Source organism: Eriocheir sinensis, chromosome 19 (genome assembly GCF_024679095.1).
Source record: "Eriocheir sinensis breed Jianghai 21 chromosome 19, ASM2467909v1, whole genome shotgun sequence".
Classification (NCBI taxonomy): domain Eukaryota; kingdom Metazoa; phylum Arthropoda; class Malacostraca; order Decapoda; family Varunidae; genus Eriocheir; species Eriocheir sinensis.
Window position 1 is genome coordinate 3,445,324 of NC_066527.1, and position 16,771 is coordinate 3,462,094.

Below are 16,771 nucleotides of genomic sequence, written 5' to 3' on the forward strand. Positions count from 1 at the left end.
TGATACACAAGTACACACACACACACACACACACACACACACACACACACACACACACACCAAAAAAAAAGATCCCCATCGGCGTGCCATGAGCGTGTGAGTGTGAAAGTATGTGTGTATGTGTGTGTGTAGTATGGTGTGTGTGTGTGTGTGTGTGTGGTATGGTGTGGTGTGGTGTGGTGTGGTGTGGTGTGTGTGTGTGTGTGTGTGAGTAAAATGCCTGGAAACTAATCAAACAAGGTGTCAATCAAGCAAGTTCATCATCCACCAAGGAAATGATGAAAGTAAAGATACCGTGTAATTGACGGTGGTGGTGGTGGTGGTGGTGGTTGTTGTTGTTGTTGTTGTTGTGGTGGTGGTGGTGGTGGAGGTGCTTGCGGCGATTGTGATGTAGATGGTGGTAATAGTGAGGATGTGTTTTCCTTTTTGTAACCTAAAGAAAGAAAGGAAGAAAGAAAGATAGAAAGAAATAAAGAAGGAAAAATTAATGAATGAATGAATAAATAAAGAAACAAATAAATAAATAAATAAATAAATGGATGAATGAATGAATGAAGGAAGGAAGGAAGGAAGATAGAGAAAGAAAAATATAAAGGAAAACTTGAATGAATAAATGAATAAGCAGATAAATAAAGCTAAAAGAAAGTGAAAAGTACACATCACATAAAACTTCGGTACACATACACACACACACACACACACACACACACACACACACACACACACATCACTTCCCTGTTTGTCCACCTGTTGTTTCGTTAATCGCCGTTTTCTTTTCCGTTTTTTTTTTTTTTTCCTTAAATTTAGTTATTACGTGACGATGAGACGAAACTTTTTGTCCGCCATTAGTTTCTTTTATACTGTTTCTTTCTCTTTTTTTTCTTTTTTTTATTAATGTCTTTCATATAGTTCTTTTATTCTTTTTTCTTTCATAGTTTATCTTTTATTCGTTCCTCTCATGTTGCTCCTTAATTAGTTTCTTTTATTTTGTTTCTTTCTAACTTTTACTTTCTTTATTTTTTTCAGTTTCTTTCATATTCTTTCTTTTATTTTTTTCTCTTTATTCGCTTCTTTTCATTTCTTTTGTTTTGTTTTATGTTTTTCTCATATTGTTTCTTCGTTTGGTTCTTTTATTTCCTTCAAAGTCGCGTTAGTTTTCATTGTTTTCTTCTTTTTTTCGTTTTTTCCCTAGCTTCATCGGAAAATAATATAGTTGTACACGTAGAAAAATCATGTGAGAATATTTTGCCGGTCACGCGAAGTTCCGATTGAAAACTCGTGACAAAAACAAAGAAAATATTGCCTTGGATCTTCCCTGTTAATCTTTCTTCTTTATTACCAGTCGGGTACCCGAATTTAACATCATTTTCAACTTAGGATTCATATTATTGGTTACGTTGTTGTTCTCATATCATTCATGGTCGCAGTAATAGTTCAGACCTTCACACTACATACGATTACGATTTTTATTATTAGTAGTTGCGTTGTTGCTGTTTTAAATATCATTATTACTACTATTATCATATACATTCGTGGTCGCTGTAGTTGTTCACTCCTCACTATTTCTTTCTGTACAACGCTTCTTTATAGGCTATGGTAATTCACGTCTCTTATCCACCCTAACCCTTGTCAAACCCACGATGCTGCTACCACGATTCATATAAGACCAAGGTCGTGTGTGTTGCTAAGTAAAGAAATACTAACAGATTTGCAGCCACCACCATTCACACTGCTAATTAATCTCCACAACCTTCACCTCCTCCTTCCTCTTCTCCTTCCTAACCATCCTTTTCCTGCATTCTTTCTTATTCCTTCTTCATGTTTTCTTTGTTTTGTTTTATCGTCACCCCTTTCATTTATTTTCTTTTTGTTTTTCCTACTCAACATTTAGACCGATCACTATACCTGATACCTTCACCACCATCATCAACACACACACACACACACACACACACACACACACACCATTACTCTTTAGAATCTCCGCTCCGCTGAATTGCATAAAGTCAATAATTTAGTCAGTCTCTCTCTCTCTCTCTCTCTCTCTCTCTAATTGATCTTTTTTATCGTACGTGAACTTTCTTCATATAAAACTTTTACCTGAAATTTCCACCTCCACCAATCACCACCTTGACCACAGGCACCACCACCACCATCACCACCACCACCACCACCATCACTACCACCACTAGCTAATCGATATTCTTCAAAACTACCACATCCACCTATAACAATACCATATATGAATTAACACCACCATAACCACCACCACCACCACCACCATCACCACCAATACTACCACTCTCAACACCATTACCGACTCTAGCTTTTTCAAATATCATCACCACTTTTAACCACCGCATTCCAACACCATTAACATTTGAGTGCCCACCACCATCACCAATATCACCATCACCGCCTCCACATTAACATCACTACCATTACCTACTCCCAGGACCATCATCACCACCACCACCATCATCTCCCCATGCACCACCATTTCCACACCAAATCAACCCTCATTTTCCCTCACCACCACCAATACCACCTCCACCACCACCACCACTGTCACTTCCATTAGCTGTCCGACCTCAATCAACACCACCTCCTTCACCACCATCATCACCACCACCACAATTAATACCCACCAACACCATACAGCCACTACCACCACCACCACTACCATACCCCACACCATAGTCACACCGTCACCTCCATCACCACCACCACCGTGAAATCACTCGTCCACTCGCAGTTCAATAACATTTAAAAGAAAGAGAGGAGAGGCACGTATCGGCTCCCTCATTGGCGGGTGTGAGGGAAAGCGACGGTCGAAATTCTAGTTCCTTCCCACCAATCATGTGCTTTCCCAGCCTGTCACGCCGAGGGGGGGGCATGCCGGGGTATATATGGACCCACCTACACTTTCTGCCCTCCAGTATTGGCCCAAACGTGGAGGGGAGAGGACATGTTGCTCTGTGTAAGAACGGAAGGAAAGAAAGAAAAGCAATGAATGGAGATAGTCAGCTGATATCAATTGAGTCGTTACCGGAATTGGCTCATTAGGGCGACTTAATACACTGGGAACGTGACCAGAGTTTAAAATTGTGGTCTTAGTGTGTCATATAAGTGTCAAGTCAGTGAAAGTTCTTTAAATGTTTGTTTTGTGTGTTTGTTTTTACGAGTGGACGGTGAAGTTTGAAGTTTTTGTTGTTTTCTTGTTATCATTATTGCTTGATTTGATTATTTGTTTGGTTTTCATTAGTTTTGTTTCTCATTTCGTCAGGTCGTCAGGTCGTGTGTGTGTGTGTGTGTGTGTGTGTGTGTGTGTGTGTGTGTGTGTATTTACGGAGTTGGTTTCAATATCAACCTTTTCCGCGACTAAACGGTAAGATGCATTTTCTTTTATAATATTCATTTTATGCTGTCAAGTCAGTGGTTTACTCATTTGCCTAATTATTTATGTGTGTAAGTTTGGGTTCGTAATTTAGCCCCACCCACTAACCTAACCTAACCTAACCTCAACCAACACAAACAGCTGCTCATTACTACTGTGCTTCCTTTCTTCAGGTTACGTTGGTGTGTGTGTTTGGGGTCCTCCTCGCCAGCCCCGCCCACCAAACACACCCTGACCAGTCCCACCCAGTCCAGGATATCTACTTCCCACAGTCAGTCCACCCACCTCAAAATACCCACGAAGACCAGTCCACTCATGAACAGCCCATCCACCCAGCCCAAGACTTTCACTCAAGCCAGTTAGTCCATCCACTTGAGACCCAGCAAACCCAGTCCACTCAGGAAGCTCAGACCATCCACTCAGACCAGCTAGGCCATCCGCCCTCCACGTCCCATCAAACAGACCAGGATAATTCAGACCCACAGCAGTCGTCCCTTTACCCCGAGTCGTCCCATACTCTCGTTGTTGTTACTGCGAGTGTTGATGTGAGGCCCGAGGAACGCCAAGCCACAGAGTCACAGAATGAGACAGAAAGTGAGCAGATTGAGCCAAAGAGCCAGTCACAGGAGCCACATACTGAGCCACGGATAGAACCACTGGATGAGTCACAGTTTGAGTTACAGAAATACCCACATAATCACCCACAGAATGAGTCACATGAGCCACAGATTGAGTCGTGGCTAGACCCCCTGAAAGAGTCACAGATTGAGCAACAAGAAGACCTACAGACTGACCCACATAAGGAGTTCCATGAGTCACAGACTGAGTCACGATTAAACCCACTGAAGGAGTCACAAATCGAGCTACAGAAAGACCCACAAAGCGACCCGCAGAATGAGTCCCATTACCCACTGAATGAGCTACAAACTGAGTCACAGAAAGATGAGTCAACGGCGTATGACTTCCCACAAGAAACGTCACAGGCTGAATCACCTTACGAAGAGTCTGACTCGGTAGATTTGGAGTGGATTTCCTCGGAGATTCTTAAGGTCATTGCCCCAAACACTGACTCAACAACCCAGCCTGACTCCTCTTTCTCCCCTTCTCCCAACCCCACTACCACCTCTCCTACAGTTCTCAGGCCTATGTTTGAACGCGTCACCCCAACCCCAGCCCCTTCTTCAACCTCCTCATCCTCATTCTCTTCTTCCCAATCCCCGCAAGGTCCCAATAATTCCCAGCAGGATGACGCCCCATTCCAGGCTTCCCCATTGGATAGTGAAGTCTTTGGGGTTAAATTCTTCCAGCCTACTCCAGCCAAGCCTGTTTTTCTCAAGCCTGCCTCTACAAAACCTTCTTCAACTAAATCTGCCTCAGCCAAGTCACTCTCACTCAAGTCAGCCTTAGTCAAACTCGCCCCAACCAAGCCTGTTTCCATACCCAAGCCTGGTGTTCAGAAGCCCATTGACCCAAAGCCTGAAACTCGTCCTTCTTCTCCTCTTCATACTCCTCTTTCTCTGCTCACACATAATCGACCTTCTCCGGACCAGCCTGCACCCTCCCAGCCTGGTCATGCCCGGTCTGAACCTGTTTCTATTCAGTCTGATGATCCGCAGCCTGCTACTTCGCACCTTACCTTTTCCCAGCCTGCTCATATCAACCCTACTCACCTCCCGCTTACTCCTCCCCAATTACGTCCTCCTCAGCCTGCTCCTCGTCACACACCCTCGTCTTCCTACGTCCAATATGCCTCATCCCACCCTGCTCACCCCCAGCCCTACCCCCACACTCCTTCCTCCCAACACAGGTCCCCTTCACCCCGGGACAAAGACTCAATAGCCTCCAACTTGGTTCTCTCAGGGTTTGGGAGACTCAAGCCCATCAACTTACTCCGCTCCAGCCCCGTTCACCCTCAGCCCTCCATGCACCGCCCCTTCCGTCATCAGCCCCGACAGAATGAGGGTTCTGAGGATACCGTGGACTTTCTGGTCTCCCTCGGCCCTCTCACGCTCCTCACATCCCCGTCTTCAGCGTCCTCAACGTTCTCAGGCCTCATCTCGCATCCTCGGCCCGAAGATGCTCCGCTAATGACCCAGGAGGAAAAGAAGGGGCGATCTAATGATCCGCCCGAACCCAACCCAGCCCTTGGTCGTCCCCTTTCACTCGTCGCCTCCTCGTCCAAGACAAACTCAGCCCTTATTTCTCATCCTCAGCCAAGTGGTGTTAGGTTCCCGTCCCAAGAGGAAAGGAAAAGGCAGTCTGGTGATGGCCCGTCCGTCCAACCCAACTCCGCCACAAAGAAGTTTCCCCCACTTTCGTTCTTCGCTACTCAGCGTCACCCCGTGTTCAAGAGACTGCCCAGACTCACACAGGAGGAAGGGGACGAGAGCAGAGCCATCTCCTTCTCCGTTGACGCCCCGACCCATGCCGCCCCGCCTCACGCCGCCCCGCCCCAAGAGAAGATTCTGAGTAAGTCCAAAGGGTTACCCACTTATAACTATGCTACGTCCCATTTTACCTTGCCCCTCTCCGCCCCGACCCGATCAAAGGAAAAGGAAGAGGAGGACAAAGGAGAAGAAATCAAGGAAGAGGAAGGTCGGCCTATCCCGAACTATAACCAGCCTGGACCAGCCCCGTCCCATCCTGCCCCAGACAAGAGACCCGTAAGGACCGTCTACCCCGCCGCCCCGCCCCCCCTCGCCCCGCAGGACAAGGCGGGCCCGATACACCTGCCCCCGAGCCGCCCCTACTACGGCAAGGTGAGGCAGTGCTGATGTTACGTGCACACACACACACACACACACACACACACACACACACACACACACACACACACACACACACACTCTCTCTCTCTCTCTCTCTCTCACACACACACACACACACACACACACACACACTATCTATCTATCTATTTATCTATCTATCTGTCTGTCTATTTATCTATCTACCTATCTATCTCTTATCTTATGCACTGTCTTCGTCTTCACTCTCCATCCCCTCCTCCTCCTCCTCCTCCTCCTTACTTCCCCTTCGTCCGCAGCGCCCCGCCAAGTACGACTTCGGCTACGCAGTGCATGGCGGCCCCGGCAGCGCGCCCTTCAGCCACGAGGAGCACCGCGAAGGGCCGGAGACGCGCGGTTCCTACATAGTGGCACTCCCCGACGGCCGCATCCAGAGGGTCACCTACTACGTCAGCGGTGACTCGGGTTTCGTGGCGGATGTGACATATGAAGGAGAGGCCGTCCACCCACATCCACGGCCACATCCACACCCACACCCACACCCAGGGCCAGCCTACCCACACCCACACCCACGGCCCGCCCCAGGACACCCACACCCAAGACCATTTCCCGGATCATCCAACCCACAGCCACACCCACGGCCCGCCCCAGGTCACCCACACGTAGAACCCTACCCAGGGCCAGACTACCCACAGCCACACCCAGGACCCCACCCAGGGCCACACCCAGGGCCTCCCCGAGCCTATCCACGCCCACGCCCTCCTCCCCCAGGCTACCAACACCCCGGGCCAGCCTACCCACACCCAGGGCCAACAGGACACTACCACCCCGGCCCTCCCCCAGCCTTCCCTCACCCAGGCCCACCCCGAGTCTATAGGTCAGAGCCTACAGATGATAACTCCAGTGATCCTCAGCCTACGTCTCCCCACCAGTCTGCTCCAGCCTACAGAGCAGAGCAGCAGCATGAAAATACACAGCCTACACAGCCTGTCCGAGCCTACAGGTCAGATCCGGTTCATGAATCGCAACAAAAACCTTCCCAGCCTAAAATTCCTTCCTCAGCCTACACGTCTGAGTCAAAAGCCCAGTCTGCACAGCCTTCCCCAGCCTACAGGTCAAAGTCGACATCCCAACAGCCTGATAAGTCCACTCAGCCTCCTCAGTCTTCGTTAAGGTACAGCGTCAGTCTGCCACATCAGCCTACGGCGCCGACACAGCCTGCAGCGTTACCACAGGCGTAGCACAACCCCACCCCACCCTCACCTCCCCTCGCTGCAGCATATGTATAGGATATTAGGTTATGTTGTTATTTTTTTATACTGACCTTCCTCCTCCTGATCCTCCTCCTCCTCCTCCTTCTTCCCGATACTTGTTAACGGTGATGTTGAAATCTTGATAAGAGTTGTCTGTAATTTCTTGAGCTAATCTTTGCCCACCTCCTCCCATTTCTCCTCCTCCTCCTCCTCCTCCTCTCTCATCCCTGTTAACTGTGATGATGATAATGTTGATAATAAAAGTTGTCTGTTACCGGTGTGTGAGTCACCAGCCAAGTAGTGCATGTAAGGAACGGGGGAGATGCAACCGCCCTCAGTCCCTCCAGAAGACAGACAGACAGACACACAAACCAAAGCAGTAAGGCAGAAAAAAGGTAGGAAAAGGTGACGGTACTAAATATCGTAGTATAAGTAGGACTGGTAGTAGTGGTAGTAGTATTTGTAATAGTAATAGTAATAGTAGTAGTAGTAGTAGTAGTAGTAGTAGTAGTAGTAGTAGTAGTAGTAGTAGTAGTAGTAGTAGTGGTGGTGGTGGTGGTGGTGGTGGTGATATGTAATGAGGGAGTGTAACATCCGTAGAGTGTGTGTGTGTGTGTGGGGGGGGGGGGACAGATTCTTATATTTCTTTGGTCTGCCTTAAACCACGCTTCCAGTTCACCATTCTCTCTCTCTCTCTCTCTCTCTCTCTCTCTCTCTCTCTCTCTCTCTCTCTCTCTCTCTCTGATCATAGTGTGTGTGTGTGTGTGTGTGTGTGTGTGAAACTTTCTAAGCAATTTTCCACACAAAGCGAAAGTTAGAAGTGAATTTGTGCGTTCCCACGAGAGAGAGAGAGAGAGAGAGAGAGAGAGAGAGAGAGAGAGAGAGAGAGAGAGAGAGATTAACAGAGGAGATGAATCGATAGAAAGATAAATGGACAAAAAGACAAAGACGCAAATATATATAGGAAGAAAGATAAGACAGATATCAAACAAACTCAGACAAAAACACACAAAAAAAAAGAAAAAATATACACGAGAAAAAAGAAAAAACACATAAGCTGAGCAAACACACAAGCGTGCAGACAAAGACAAATAAACAAACCGTAAAAAGAAAAAAAATTACAAAAAAAAAGAGAATCACTTTTTTTTTAATTTAAGAGAGAGAACAGTCTGCGAGTCACGTCTTAAAAGTGAAATTTAACTCGTTTTCTCTTAATGGAGATGCACCACCACCACCACCACCACCACAACCACTACCATCATCATCAACACCATCTCCATCACTACCACCACCATCACCACCACCACTACCACTACAATCGCCGCCGCTAAAAGATAAAATAAGTATAAATATTGAAATAATAAGAAAAAGAAAGAGAAAAAGAAGAAGAAAAAACTAACAACCTCACCAACCTAACCAAACAAAAAATAACAAAAAAATAAAGAGATAAAAAAAATAAAAATGAAAGTACAAATTAAAAACAAAAAAGAAAACAATAGAAGAAAGAAAGAAATCAATTAACAGAAGCAGAAAAAGAAACAAGATCATATTTAGGCGGCAAGTTTAATTATATTCTACTCTGTGTGTGTGTGTGTGTGTGTGTGTGTGTGTGTGTGTGTGTGTGTGTGTGTGTGTGTGTGTGTGTCTGTAGTTATTCGTAGAGTCTGAGGTGATGTAATATCGTGTGAATAACAATAACAATCACCATCACCACCATCTCTCTCTCTCTCTCTCTCTCTCTCTCTCTCTCTCTCTCTCTCTCTCTCTCTCTCTCTCTCTCTCTCTCTCTCTCTCTCTCTCTCTCTCTCTCTCTCTCTCTCTCTCTCTCTCTCTCTCTCTCTCTCTCTCTCTCTCTCTTTTTTTATGGCCCCCTAATCCAATAACTAAATACACACGTTATATATTTGCCGTTTATTGCGTTACTGTGAGAATCATAAAGAAGTTTCACACACGGTGGCCTAAAACGTGTGTGTGTGTGTGTGTGTGTGTGTGTGTGTGTGTGTGTGTGTGTGTGTGTGTGTGTGTGTCTCTCTCTCTCTCTCTCTCTCTCTCTCTCTCTCTCTCTCTCTCTCTCTCTCTCTCTCTCTCTCTCTCTCTCTGTTTACTGGTACTTATTTTTTTTTCTTTTCTTTTAATGAACTTGTTTGAGGAATGCATTAGCGAAATTTTTGTTTATTATTATTATTATTATTATTATTATTATCATTATTATTATTATTACCATTATTATCATCATCATTATTATTATTATTATTGCTATATTTGCTCTATTCGTCTTGTGGACTGACGCTAATTATATGTAACTTTGATGACTGAATTATTTTTTTTCTACTGAAGAGTCGATGATATTAGAGATCTGGGTACGTTAATATTGTTAATCTTATCGTTGTTATTACTTTTATCATTTCTGACGGCTATTTTCCCTTTCAAAGTAAATATGATCAAAAGTTGCATAAATAGTTGATGAACAGGGGATAAGATTCAAGAGGATATGAGGATAGCAATGGCCGAATTTCCAGGTTCTTTTCCCCTGATCGAACAGCAAAGAAAGCCGTAATATAGAACATAGAAATTATGGCGCAACGGAGATACACAAATACAAAAAGAGATCGATTTAACTCTATAACTTTTCTCTTCCTGTTCTCTCACACCTTTACCTCTACCCTAACCCCATTCCAAATATTTTTTCAGACAGTATTCCTAAACGTATGGGACCCTCAGTTCTATTTGATAAGCCTCTCGTAAAAGTTGATGGGATTTTCAAGGAGTGCTTTGTGATCCCAGTGATAGTTTTACACGACTTCTGCATTTTGAACGGGATAAAAAGCCTATGCAAGCCCGGCTAATCTTCTCTGGGGCCTTGGGAAACAGCTGTAAATGGAGCCTGATATGTTTAAGAATATGGACCTTTCTCTTTCCGCTATGTATATCACTCTAACCTCTAATCCACACTAACTACGAAAAGAGCACAAGATAGCCAGAGGCGCTACATTCGCCCATAAAAACCCTCTACGGCCTTAGGAATAGTCATAAAAGGAGCCCGATACGTTTAAGAATATGGACTTTACTCTTTCCGTTATGTATATCACTCTTAACTCTCATCTTTTTTTCGTTATAGCGGGGTTTTTTTCATTATTGGTTTTTTTTTAGTTACGCCCTTGAACTGTCTCCTCTGCAGTAAGAAAAAAATATTACGAAAAGAGCACAAGATAGCCAGAGACGCTACATTCGCCCATGGAAACCCGGTTGATCTTTTCTGTGGCCTTAGGAATAGTAATAAAAGGAGCCCGATACGATTAAGAATATGGACCTTTCTCTTTCTGCTATGTATATCACTCTTACCTCTAATCTACACTAATTACGAAAAGAGCATAAGATAACCAGAGACGCTAAATTCGCCCATGGAAATCCTTTTAATCTTCACTGTAGCCTTGGGAAAGAGCCGTAAGGGAACCCCGATACCTTTAAGAATATGGACTTTACTCTTCCTGCAACATACGGTCCCTCTATTCTCTAATCTACACTAATTACGAAAAGAGCACAAGATAACCAGAAACGCTACATTCGCCCAAAAACACAATACTCATACGACACAAGCTTACATGATTAACCTTAACATTTATTATCCCATTGTCTACTGGGTTTTTTTTATGGACTCAATGTATTTCTCTTCTTCTTGTCTCTTTACTGTCCCCTATTCTCTTCCTTTCATCATCCTCATCTTTCTGGTTATTCTTTCCCCTTTCATCTTCGTTTTTATATATGATTCGCTATTGTTGTATTGATATTCTTTCCTTCTTTCTTTCCTTATTCTTCATGGGTTTTTTTTCCCTTCAGTCTGTTAATGTCATTCCCTTTTCCTCCTCCTCCTCCTCCTCCTCCTCCTCCTCCTCCTCCTCCTTCTCCTCCTCCTCCTCCTCCTTTTCTTCTGCCATTTCTTTCCTTTTAGTTACATTTCCTTTATCACCCTCGTACGTTTTCATAAATTCGCACCATCTCCTCCTCCTCCTCCTCCTCCTCTTCCTCCTCCTCCTCCTCTTATTGTCTCAGTGACCCTCCTCTCGACCTCCTCCACACCTCACCTGCCATCAAGGTACTCTCTCTCTCTCTCTCTCTCTCTCTCTCTCTCTCTCTCTCTCTCTCTCTCTCTCTCTCTCTCTCTCTCTCTCTCGTTTTTTTTTTTTACTTTACTTTTCTTTCTCGATTTATCTATTTAATTATTTCCTCCTCCTCCTCCTCCTCCTCCTCCTCCTCCTCCTCCTCCTCCTCCTCCTCCTCCTCCTCCTCCTCCTCTTCCTCCTCCTCCTCCTCCTCCTCCTATTTACTTTCACACGTGGCTGCCGATGAGCAATTCCGAACAATCCAGTTTTTTTTTTTTTCTTCTTGCTGGTTATGTGTGATGAAGGAGGAAGAGGGGGAGGGGGAGGGAGGAGGAGAGGAGAGGAGAGTGAGAGAGAGAGAGAGAGAGAGAGAGAGAGAGAGAGAGAGAGAGAGAGAGAGAGAGAGATGTGGAAAAAAAGGAGGAAGAGGTGTCAAAATCAGGTGCTCAGTCACGCAGGAGGAGGAGGAGGAGGAGGAGGAGGAGGAGGAGGAGGAGGAGGAGGAGGAGGAGGAGGAGGAGGAGGAGGAGGAGGAGGAGGAGGAATAAAATAATAATAATAATAATAATAATAATAATAATAATAATAATAATAATAATAATAATAATAATAATAATAATAATAATAATAATAATAAAAATAATAATAATAATAATAATAAGAAGAAGAAGAAGGAAAAAAGACAAAGAAGAAAACTGAGAATACAAAAAAGAAGAAGAAGAAGAAGAAGAAGAAGAAAAAGACAAAGAAGAATACTGAGAACACAAAGAAGAAGAAGAAGAAGAAAATAGAAGAAGAAGAAAAAGAAGAAAAGAAGAAACACATAAAACAAGGATGTAAAAAAATATATTCATCAAAATCAATCCAAATATAAAATCGAACAAATAAATCTTAACAAAACCGAATTACATGATCATAATTAAGGCAAAAAAATAACTGAAAGAAAACGGCACTGGGTTGGACGAGACGCAATTTCTTAACCCCATGAAAAACGAGGTCAACGAAATCATGAGAAGAAAAGGAGGAGAAAAAAAGTGAAAAAGAAAAAAAGGAAATAAAAACAGGTGGCGTTACATCAGCATGAGAAAGCAAGGCAGGAAAAAGAAAGGAACAAAAAAAGGAGTGGTTGAAATAATCGAAAGGAGGTTAACTTAAGTAAATATATAAAGAGTGTGTGTGTGTGTGTGTGTGTGTGTGTGTGTGTGTGTTCTCTCTCTCTCTCTCTCTCTCTCTCTCTCTCTCTCTCTCTCTCTCTCTCTCTCTCTCTCTCTCTCTCTCTCTCTCTCTCTCTCTCTCTCTCTCTCTCTCTCTCTCTCACATCTCCACTCACATCTCTCATATCTTCCTCCTCCTCTCCCCCCCCCCCCCCTCTTCTTCTTCATCCTCTTCTTTTATGTATGGACGAATGTGCAAATAATAATAAAAATAATAAAACTCTACGGGCTTAAGAAAACAATATCAGTGTGAGATGCGGACAAAAAGTGTAAGCGTGGGGAGATACAAAGAGGGAGGCATTAGAGATGTTATTTAAGGAAAGATATGTATGGGAAAGGCATTGGACGAAGTGAAGGTGTGTGTGTGTGTGGGAACAGTTGTCGTACATAGAGGATAATTATCTGTGGGAAAATAATCGGTAATAGACACCATGAAGATTAATGTGTGAATGGATTTGGACGTGAGAAGTGAGGTAATAAAAATATGATTAGAGAAGTGCTGATCTAAGAAACCGTAGTAAGGAAACGTCAACTCTTGTATATGGTGAAAAAAAATCGCCACTGCTAAGAAAAAGAATATATATAAGAGAAGGTTGAAATAAACGACAAATATGTGCTAAAGGAAAACATAAGAAAAGTATAGATGCAAGAAATTGTGGTACGGAAACTTCAATTCATGCATATGGTGAAAAACAATCGCCATTAACGTGAAAAAACAATGTGAATAAGAAAACGTTGATAAGAGATACAACGAAAATACCATAAGGAAAAACAAGACAAAGGTGAAGATGAGAGAAATCGCGACAGGAAAATGTTAACACAGACGCAGGATGATAAATAGCTGCACCAATACAAGTAAATTCTGAAAACATGTAAAAAAAGAAAAAAAGAAATCAGAGAACATATGTAAAAAAAAGAAAACATGTAAAATCAGAAAACATGTAAAAATAAGAAAACATGTAAAAATAAGAAAACCAGAAATCAGAAAACATGTAAAATAAGAAAACCAGAAATCAGAAAACATGTAAAATCAGAAAACATGTAAAATAAGAAAACCAGAAATCAGAAAACATGTAAAATAAGAAAACCAGAAATCAGAAAACATGTAAAATCAGAAAACATGTAAAATAAGAAAACTAGAAATCAGAAAACATATGTAAAAATCAGAAAATATATGTAAAAAATGAAAAAAACAAATCAGAAATATGAATTAATATAAATAAACATTGGTAGAAAGGTATAAAATGACAAACTAATGTAGGAGATAAAATGTCGAAAGAAAAAGAAGATACAAGAAAACAAAGCAAAACAAAACAAAATAAAGACAAGAAAAACAAGACCAGAGAAGTTAATATAGCAGAAAAGATAATATTAAGAAAAAAAATTAACTAGATAAAAATAATAAAGAGAAAATTTGTAGAGAGAAAGAAGAATAAAGATAATTAAAATAGACAAGTAGCTATTGACGGCAAGACATAAAACGAAAAAAAATAAAAATAATACAAGTGACAAAAATGACGAAAAAAAAAGAGAAGCTACAAACGATTACAATGTCAACGTGAGAACACACCTGACGATTGTGCTCTCAGGTGTGTCGCTCGTTAATGATCTCCACACCTGACTGGCGGAACTGTGTGTGTGTGTGTGGGAGAGAGAGAGAGAGAGAGAGAGAGAGAGAGAGAGAGAGAGAGAGAGAGAGAGAGAGAGAGAGAGAGAGAGAGAGCAAAAAAAAGTTAAGAACACGATAGAAAAACGACAGGTCCATTTTTCCTTTATTTTAAACACAGACAGACAGACAGACACACACAAAAAAAATCGCGAAAAATAATTATAAATGTGCTGGAAAAACGATGTGCCCATTGCTTCCTTTATATTTTTCCTTTTTGCAAGTTTTCAGCGCCAGCCGTACTTTTGGGACGAAGGGAGAGGGAGAACAATTTCTTTTTTGTTAGGGCTCGGTCAATCAGAGAAAGAAAAAAAATACTCGCCGAGGTTGACAGACAAATGACAAAGATGGTCAGTGTTGCCGTCTTCTTTCTCCAAAATGACAGAGAACAAATCTTTGACATCAGTGGAGAAATGAGGAATTGGAGGAGGGATGGGAGGAGGAGCGGGGAAGCAGAGTATGAGCAGAAACAAGGACAGAGGCACTGGAGTAGCGATAGGGGACTAAATTGATGTTACGGTCCCCCTACAACTCCAAGAGATGTGTTCTGCTGAGGTCACGCAGGGATAGCATTGAGGGCCAAATTCTCAGACGCTTCCGCCTCTCACATCAACGATTTCCAAAGGCCACAAAGGAGATTACTCGGGTTCTCATGAGCGTTTTTTCACGTTCATGGTGTAGAAACTTTGTCAAACTATCACTAGTCTTATAAAACTATCCATTGAAAGGCCCAACACTCCTACGAAAGCCTTACCAAATGGGTGTGTCTGAACTGTTTAAGAATGTGGCCTTGAGTCTGCTTCACTAAAACCCCATGAAGGTCGGCGGATGTGTGACTTTAACCCCTCCGCTGCGATTGGCACGGATTTCGCCTTCACTGGTAGCCTGGTAAAATATACTCCCAGGTCTTTCTCTGCCTCTGTGGTGGATAGTGGAGTGTTTCCCATGTGGTATTGGTAAGCTAGATTTCTCCTCCCAAGGTGCATGACTTTACATTTTTCTTCATTGAATTGTAGCAGCCACTTTTTGCTCCACTCCTGTAGCTTGGTGATGTCTTGTACGAATTCCGCAGCCAAGGGGTTAATGGTAACTTAGGACTCCTCAACCCCGTGTTTCCTCGTGACCAGCCGCTCCTTCCTGACGCAGCCTCCTGGAATTCCTAAACGTTACTAACTTGTGATAGAAATAACGTCCCATGGGTAACCTACAGATAATGATGCGGTTCCTATTGCAGTTGCTATATTGGATTTTTTGTCGTTATTTTTTTTGTTATTGTTGCTAATGGCGGTGGTTATGGGATTGTTGTTGATATTTTTGTTGTTGTTGCTGTTGTTAATCAATATTGTTTGTGGGGATAGTGTTGGTAGTGATAGTTGTGTTCATGATTTTGATGTAATTACTAGTTATTGTTGTTAGTGATGGTAAAGTTAGCAGTGGTGGGGGTGGTGGTGGTGACGGTAGTGGTGATGGCAGTGGTGGAGGTGGAGGTGGAGGTGGAGGTGGTGGTGGAGGTGGAGGTGGTGGTGGAGGTGGAGGTGAAGGTGGTGGTGATGGCGGCGACGGAAATAGTGGAGGTCAGCACCGCAAAACGAACATTAAAGCGTCGCTCCTCTTTATGGGAACAATCAAGTCTTTATTGGAATAATCAAGTCTATTATAGAATCAAGTCCTCGGCTGTGACGCCCATGACCACAATGCCAATGTTCTGGACGGCATCCGCGGAGGGCTGAGGGTTGGCTCATGAACTCACGTCACGTTCAGCCATCGGTGAAGGAAGACTGATTAGGGAACAAGAAGAAAAGGAAAAAACTGAGTAGATGAAGATGAAAGAATTAACAGATGCGTCGTGGAATTAGAGAAGGGAGAGGATACTGATCAGACGCAAGTATATGAACAGAAGCCATCGGTGAAGAAAGACTGATTAAGGAATGAGAAAAATGGAGGAAACAAAGTAGATAAAAGAATGAACAGCATATCGTGGGATTAGAAATTATAAGATGAGAAGGGAGAAAATACCGATCAGATGCAAATATATGAACAGAAGCCAACAATAAAGGAAGGCAAATTAAGGAATGAGACGAAAAGGAGGAGGAAACAAAATAAATAAACCAATGAAAAAAATCGTAGTGGGATTAGAGGAGAGAAGGGAAAGGATACCGATCAGATGCAAATATATGAACAGAGGCCAGCAGTGAAGGAAGACTGATTAAGGAATGAGAAGAAAAGAACTAAACATGAAAAGAAAATGAGAAGAAAAGAAATAAGAAAAGAAATTAAAAGGAAAGGACTATACATGAAAAGAAAATCAAAAGAAATAAAAAAAAAGGGCTGAACACTAACCACCGTCGGGCCACGGGTAACGAACGTGGGATCTCGGGGTAAAGAAAGGTTGCCGCC

At 43.0% G+C, this 16,771-nt stretch overlaps 1 protein-coding gene across 1 annotated transcript; it reads left to right on the forward strand.

Annotated features, from left to right (window-relative positions):
• Positions 1 to 3,576: 3,576 nt before the first annotated feature.
• Positions 3,577 to 7,652, forward strand: LOC127000519 (uncharacterized). The gene is made up of 2 exons (XM_050864254.1): positions 3,577 to 6,156; positions 6,441 to 7,652. Exons 1-2 carry the CDS (start codon positions 4,543 to 4,545, stop codon positions 7,380 to 7,382), a joined length of 2,556 nt encoding a protein of 851 aa, XP_050720211.1. The 5' UTR covers positions 3,577 to 4,542; the 3' UTR covers positions 7,383 to 7,652.
• Positions 7,653 to 16,771: the final 9,119 nt, after the last annotated feature.